Raw genomic sequence first — 7,614 nt, forward strand, 5'->3', positions numbered from 1 at the left:
TATTTTGCTCTTTTTTATATATGTTCTCCTTTTGTGAAAATGGCGAACAAAACCAAAGATTTTCATATCTCGGTTTCTTTCTTTTTTTCTTCACGTGGTTCTCTTTTGGGAATATTCCTTGACGATATGTGAGCATTTACATTGAAACATGTTGAGCAAATTGGTACAAAATGATTTGGTAGATTTGCTCTTGGAGAACTTTCGAAGAGAGGGGCTTGCTCTCGGAATTATGGGGATTTAGTTCAAATTTAACAAGACAATTCAAATTTGATATAAAAATTTCATGAGGAATGGAGGCCCGACCACAATGGCTTGGCCTGCATCATTTGCATCAGGCACATAGTGCACAACAAACTGGCTCAAACTAAGCTCACGGAACGGATACACAGAATAGCTCAAGGTGGGTCATATGTACTCCAAGAGCTTTAGCTATGTCTAAGAGGGGAAAGGAAACAGTATATAAACCAAGGGAACAGAACACATGCAACATCCCTAGTTCAAAGTACACCACTTCAACTGCAGACATTGTGTCAACTTAATGCAGAAGGTGTCTCTCTGAATTGTATATAAACTGCATCATCGTTTATGCACTCTTTAAGGGTAGAGGTGCCCAATGGCCTGGAAGGTGATAGCCTTTCTGAAGAATTTACCGGTTGCACCGATTGCACCTTACTTGCTCAGAAAGGCCTTCAAAGAAAATGGTGGGTAAGAATCCTGCTCCAAGAGTTTCAGATGTCACGCGTGCAGCATGGAGTTGGGAACAATTATGAAATTGCAATTGAAGCAGACTAGCAGACACAACTTCCAAGAACATAAGATGCGTAAGCAGTCCTCTCAATTAAAACACATATATTGCTACTAGTGAAAAATTATGAGATGATGCCAACATAAATTGAAGGTTGCAACAAGATATGATACAGATTCACGACTGATGAGTAATCAGAGCCGTGTTACCTGGCCAACTTCCTGCTGTAGGTATTGTCGAACCACAGTTGCTTGCTGTACCACTCTCTCCAATGATGAATATGCAGGCAGATTAGCATGTGCTGTCATTGATCATGAGAGGAAGATCACAATCGTATCATGGGGAAATGAGGTTACGATACCAGGAGCTAAGCAGGATATCTTCAAACATACCAAGGATGGCTCGATTCAAGCTATCTGCAACATTCTGCCTGTACTCTGGGCTTAGTAGATGAAACATAGGTGACTTCTCAGGCTCTTCATATGCTAGGAGGGCCATAAAGTCCTATACAATGAAAATTTGGGTTTTAATATTCTTGTATAATACAAACTAAACATCCAAACATATCATCAGTCCCTTGATCTGCTAAGCAAAATGAAAATACGTTTTAACTGGCAGAACGGTCCTTCACTACTTCAATCATCTTCAACACAAGTTTTTTTTAATTAAAAAACTAAAGATAGTTGTGACGACAAACCATTACTCATTATTACTGGTTGCCAAACAAAATGTAGTTACCAGTACATTACCTGACAAAGCAAATCAAACTCAACGCACTTTGTATGGTTTATGTACTAAACATAATAAAAATACATCATCTTTCAGTAGCATTTCAACCAAATATGGCATCAAGCAGAATGGAGGTTGTAAGGTACCAGTACTGTTTTGCTAGCACATCCTTTGATACATATCTAATGCATACAGGACAAAAGAAATCCCTTGTACTGCATAGGCTCAAAAGGAGGCCTAAAGCTATCTAAAATAAACAAAGGAAAAAAGTTGCATTCTGAGTCCTGTATGCTTAAGGAAATGGTACCTCTAGTTTCTCAACATACTTGGGAACTTTCCCAAATGATGTCAACTTTTTCTGACCAAACTCAAGAGCTTCTGTGCTGTCAGTCAAAACATCCAGATTAATCAAACCATGTAACAATATTTTCCCTCCAAATTAAATTTCACAAACTCACCATTTTCTGGAACGAACTAGCTCAATGAAGTGAAGACTTAAAAGATCAAAATGTAAATCCATATCATTTTCCAGCAAGTTAGCTGCCAGCTCTTCTGTGAGCTCTTTGGCCTTCAGTGCATTCCCTTCTAACACAAAATTAAAAATCTCTGAAAGAAAAATCAAGGCACGGCATTAGATGCAAACAGTGCATGCATGCAGACAAATGGGAACAGAAATAGTGTTTTTTAAAACTTTTATAGTCATGAAAAATTAACTAGAACGCATTTACTATCCATCGGAACTGCAAACTATTTCATATGAAGTACTAAAGAACAAGCAATCAGCTGCACTCAACAAGTATCCTGTTATGGGCTGGGCCTCGGGCCAGTCCAGCGGCGCAGCAGCCGTGCGGTGTGGTGACGATTCGCGTGCGGCTAGGCAGCAGCACGTCCAACAGAAGATCAAGTAAATTAGTTTAGTTAGTTACCGGGATGCGTTAGTTAGCTACATGCATACATGAGGAGATTTGGGTTGTTAGCTTCGTTAGCATGCATGGAGATTGCGTTAGTTGCATTGTTATCCTTTAGTTGCTTAGAGATAGAGTTTGTTAGTGGGGCTTACCTATTTAAGAGGCAGCCGTGTATCTGTTTCATTAAGCAATGAATAAACAAGAAAGTTCCATCTAAACCGCCACTCAGAGCCTTTAGCGAGGGCAAGTGCACTCCATAATCCCAGCCATATCATCTTTGGTATCAGTCGTGGGTGATACAGCGACCATGGCCGACATCACGTCCAAGCTTGACCGGATTCTGCTCGCCGTCGACTGCCACAATAATGAGATCTCCCACATCCATACCCAATTCTCCTCCCTCAATGTGGCTGTTAACCAACTGCTGAGCAAGCAGCTCGCACACGAGCCCGGCGGCTATGGCATGGGCGATGCCGAAGGTGCTGCGGCTGTCTACCGTGGCAGAGGCATCTATGGCCATCAACAAGGGTGTGGCCAGTGAGATTGAGATAGCTGAAGTCCATGGCAAGGAAGAGTACCAAATCAAGTACATGCACACGGATATCAGCCTCCACACCAATCACCGGGAGATTCCATCCATCATTGACAATCAGGTTGTGCTTCCTTATGTTGGCGCCGACTTCATCATCGATAGCTCGGAGGTCCTGCCCTGCAGCAACGTCGACAGCTTTGCCGACCAAGCTGCCCAACAACTAGACGGTGTCACAGCTCTGGCTGAGGTGGTTGTGATGCTGCATGTTCAAGCTGGGCCAATAAGCTCGCTGCTGAGGGCATGTGCATGATTGTCGGGATGACTTCGGTGTTCACCTCGCCGCCGACCGACGCCATGCCTTCAACGGTGTGGAACACGCCAGCTGCCTTGAACGCGAGCACGTCATCATCGTATGTGCTCCACTGTTGCCTTATCAAGTGGTGCAAGGAGTTCACATGCAGCTTGGCTTGGGTCACTCAACCTCCTGATGACAACTGCAGCCAACACCACCGTTGTCCTACCCATGACACTCCAATGCTGGCTTACTACCCTCGCGTCCATTCGGAGCCAACATGGGTGTTATTGGCTGGGCCTCGAGCCAGTCCAGTGGCGCAGCGGCCGTGCGGTGTGGTGACGACTCGCATGTGGCTAGGCAGCAGCACGTCCAACAGAAGATCAAGTCAATTAGTTTAGTTAGTGTTTAGTTAGTCACCGGGATGCATTAGTTAACTACATGCATAAGTGAGGAGATTCGGGTTGTTAGCTTCGTTAGCATGCATGGAGGTTGCGTTAGTTGCATTGTTATCCTTTAGTTGCTTAGAGATAGAGTTTGTTAGGGGGGCTTGCCTATTTAAGAGGCAGCTGTGCATCTATTTCATTAAGCAATGAATAAATAAGAAAGTTCCATCTAAACTAAACCGCCGCTCAGAGCCTCTAGCGAGGTCGAGTGCGCTCCATAATCCCAGCCATATCAATCCAGAAAAAAAAAATTCTGCATGCAAGAATTGACAGGGATTATCCATTGCTTAGGTTTTTGCTAAGCCACGGGAAAACCTGAACTATAGTAACAATAAATAGTTATACCCACTTTTGTTGATTCAATATATGTTTACTGTCCAGGTAAATATTTGAGCAAAACCTGCATTTGTATGGTGTGCAAGGGATCACATCTAACAACTAGTGATAGAGTGATAAATGAGAATAAATAACAATAGCATCTGTTTTGAACAGAGATAACTCCACTGAGCAGTTGATTTAGAACATTTCAGTTAGCTGAATTACTGGTTGGTATTGCACATGTTCTATTAACATCAAAATCACAATGCAAGGCTACAGAGGAATATGAAGACCGGAAGTAATATCAAAGCGCACCATTTCTATACCAGAGGTCCAGAACTGCAGGGAATTTACCAAAATATGCAGAAGTGCTTAATCGTGCAATTTAACAAGACACGTCCATAAATGATGTAGACAAAAGATCCAGTATTGACCTGCAAGTAAATACCTTTACGCTTATCCACATCCAAACTATAATCAACAGGTAATTTCAACCCAGTGCTGGATAGGAATGTCTCTGCCGTCTCCTTAAAACAGTTGTGCATAAGATATGATAGTACTATGTTGCGAACATCGTTATCACTGACAGACTGCAGTAGGGAGAAATTTATGTCAATAGCATACTATAACTTAACAAAGACAATGATACAATTTATGTTAATAGCCACATAAAAAAACAACTCATGTTACTCCAGTTATCCAACAACAGGCAATAGTAACTAGTAAGTAATTTCCATTAATTGAATATGACAACAATGGGTAGAAGACGAAACCATTGGTAAGGTTGGCATAGTGCATGAGTACACCATAAATACGCATGGGATGAATCAGTAAGTCAGCAGTAAGGCACGGTGACTGGATGAATCATTGCGTGGTGGTGGTCAGGCTATGACAAAGGCAGGAGCAGCCATGTGCAGGTGACATTGATCAACGTTCAGTTTTGGGCCAACAACAGGATTCAATTAAGGATTTGGCACCCGTGTTTGGCTAGCTTTGGTGCCATATAGATTGGTGGATTGTGGGGGAATAGCAATTACTATTTCCAACATTGCACAATCCTTTTCAACAAATACAAGATTAGGAAGTATGCACTACTGGCTCAAATATTTGCACTCTAAGTTCTCAAAAAGGAAAACTATCTGTACTCTATACTCAATTGTCGAACACCAAATTGGATTGCCTGCAACATTGTCCCCCAATAAAGTTACCCACTAAACACCAAATGAGCTTGGCGGCATGCCGCCCACCGCCATGAAGCAGAATAACCACTTAAACTGCGTTGGATCCCAAGCCGCCTGAACCACGCAATCGACAAGGTTCAAATCTTCCATAACTAGAAGCCGCCTTACCGACAAACTTCCAATCTCTTTTTCACCGCAAACCCTAACACGAGCGAATCCTACAAGTCCAAGCACTCCAAAAATCCAGGAAACCATATTTTCGAAACATAATCCAAGAAAACATCTTACCCTCTCCATACAACGAATCCAATATCGAACATAAAGGAATACCAAATTGGCACGCAAGCAGGAACAAATCCACAAGAGCTCTATAATGGAGCGCCTAAACAAAGAAAACAAATACTAGGATTGCACAAGTGGGGGTAGAAGTGCGCGCATGGAGAGGGAGCGTACGACGTTCTCGTAGAGGCGGGGATCCAGGTCCATCATGGTGTAGGAGAGGGGAGGAGGCCGGCGCCGGATGCGGGGCGGAATCCGGCCGCGGGGGGACGGAGGCTGGTGCTGTCCGCTGCTGGGGCCTGGGGGATCCGAGCGAGGATTCCTGAAAGGAGGATTTGACCCGTATTTTATTTTATTTTTTTCGCCTTTTGTCGAATACGACCCGTGGTGATCGCATGGTAAAAAAACATAGGCCATGCTATACTTGAGACGCCTATTTATTTTCAGTCGAGCGGTTCGATCGAAATATGGTAGTGTCGCCCTCTCGGTGTGTTTGTCCCCACCTCCTGCCCTCTTTCGCTTATCTCCAGCAGCATTTTTATCATCGGATTTGTCAGTGCCGTCTATCATCGTGCTAACTCGGCTCTGTCAGATCATCTCCACTCGCTTCGGCACCATCCATCCGGTCATCCTCTGTCGCCCGCAACCGATGACACCCCCACTGTCTCGCTGCTTCGCTCCCGCTCCCACCTAGCAACCTCTCTCTATGCCCAGTAGCAGACAAATCCTCATAAGGAAGCCGCCGTTGTCGGCAACCTCGGAGCCTTAATCACAACATCTATCGTGCATTCACACATATTCACTCGTCCACTTAATCATAAGAAAGATATAACGCGGATTATCTGCTACTAGAGGGATCTCCACCATTATGGGTTTCCATGTCTCCCCACTTTCAAATTCTAAAAAGACTATACATGTGTTGGTAAAATATGTATATTTGAAAAATTTTGTGTAAAATATTTATGTATGTGATTCTAAAAAACTATGTGTGTATGTGATTTAAAAAAAATATGCGTACCATAAAAACAAGATACAATACTCTCTATTATGCAAAGAATGTATATCTTTTTATACACATATGTGCAAGTTTTTTTACAAATTTCTGCAAGACGAATATATTTCACTAATATGTACATATACAACTGTTTAGAAACTTTTGTTGTGAAGAAATGCGTAAATCCATAACGGGTGGAGATTCAAGTAGCTAGGAGGATCTATGCATTTTCGGGGAGGGATAGAGTGAGTTTAGAGATGATGGGTTGTTGTGTTTGTTTTTCTAAGGGTAGAGAAGATGACCTACGGATGCCACACTCGCAACAATACACCCTAGTCAACTTAGAAAATATAAACAGCATGTTTAATTAGTTATAAGTCACATGGTTTCTTCTTAAGTCTGAGCGAGTCATTTCGTCACGGCTAGATTTAGTATGGATATTAGTGGGTTCTCTTATTGGATGTCGAGTTAATGGTTCAAAAATGCGGCTTATTTTTTAAAACAAACAAGCAGTAGGGCTGCCTATTATATTAAATAAAAAGAAGTTAGGTCTAAACTAAACAGTACATCAACAGAGACCACAACAATACAACGACAACAGCACAACAGTAGACAACAACACAGCAACACAACAACAGCAACTGCAACGATAGAGGAGCAAAAACAGACAACCCCTAAAAACAAGACACATCTGCAAGGAGAAAGACCTAACGAAAAGGTAACGACCTCCCAGTCACAAGATCCCAGAAGGCATGACCCTTCATGCGCAGAAGAACATCAAGAAGGTCCGATAGAACCAGCTCCGTGAGGGATTCGGCGAAGCCTTGTAAGGCGGCGTCATCAAGCTTCCCATTGGCTCTCATGATGCCTAAGCCTCTTAAAACATTGCGCTCGGCAAGGCGGACGCTTCGGCGAACCGACGACCGGTCATAGGACCTTCGCTTCCGTCTTGCCGGCACCGCTAAAGGAGGTTGAAGCGAAGTGCAAGGGGGGGGGGGGGGTACTCAACCCCGGTAGAGGGAGAACGCTCAGACGCGACTGACATTTGAGGTTGTAGCGTAGTGCAAGGGGTTCCTCGGAAGAGGAGTCCTCGATGGAGGAGTCCAGTGTAGAGTGTTGCGGATCTTCAGCCTTCGCGTAGGGTGGGTGTCGAGGGTAAATCCCTGACAATGATTCCGGGGTATACTGGA

The 7,614-nt window shown here is 43.4% G+C and overlaps 1 protein-coding gene across 2 annotated transcripts; it reads right to left on the reverse strand.

Annotated features, from left to right (window-relative positions):
• Positions 1–266: 266 nt before the first annotated feature.
• On the reverse strand, positions 267–5,813 carry LOC133921876 (uncharacterized). 2 transcript variants are annotated; one of them, XM_062366956.1, is made up of 7 exons: positions 5,605–5,813; positions 4,419–4,560; positions 1,933–2,080; positions 1,782–1,857; positions 1,138–1,249; positions 955–1,046; positions 267–687 (listed from the first exon to the last, which is right to left on the reverse strand). In XM_062366956.1, exons 1-7 carry the CDS (start codon positions 5,638–5,640, stop codon positions 670–672), a joined length of 624 nt encoding a protein of 207 aa, XP_062222940.1. In that variant the 5' UTR covers positions 5,641–5,813; the 3' UTR covers positions 267–669. The 2 variants fall into 2 exon arrangements, with proteins under 2 accessions (XP_062222940.1, XP_062222934.1); XM_062366950.1 differs by having other exon boundaries at positions 267–714.
• Positions 5,814–7,614: the final 1,801 nt, after the last annotated feature.

Source organism: Phragmites australis, chromosome 1 (genome assembly GCF_958298935.1).
Source record: "Phragmites australis chromosome 1, lpPhrAust1.1, whole genome shotgun sequence".
Lineage (NCBI taxonomy): Eukaryota > Viridiplantae > Streptophyta > Magnoliopsida > Poales > Poaceae > Phragmites > Phragmites australis.

Coding starts and splice junctions, on each gene's coding strand:
- LOC133921876 (XM_062366950.1), bottom strand. CDS start 5,640: ATGATGGACCTGGATCCCCGCCTCTACGAGAACGTC. Junction 2,081..4,418: donor GGATGTGGATAAGCGTAAAG/GTATTTACTTGC, acceptor TTTTTCTTTCAG/AGATTTTTAATTTTGTGTTA. Junction 1,047..1,137: donor CTTGAATCGAGCCATCCTTG/GTATGTTTGAAG, acceptor GATCAATGACAG/CACATGCTAATCTGCCTGCA.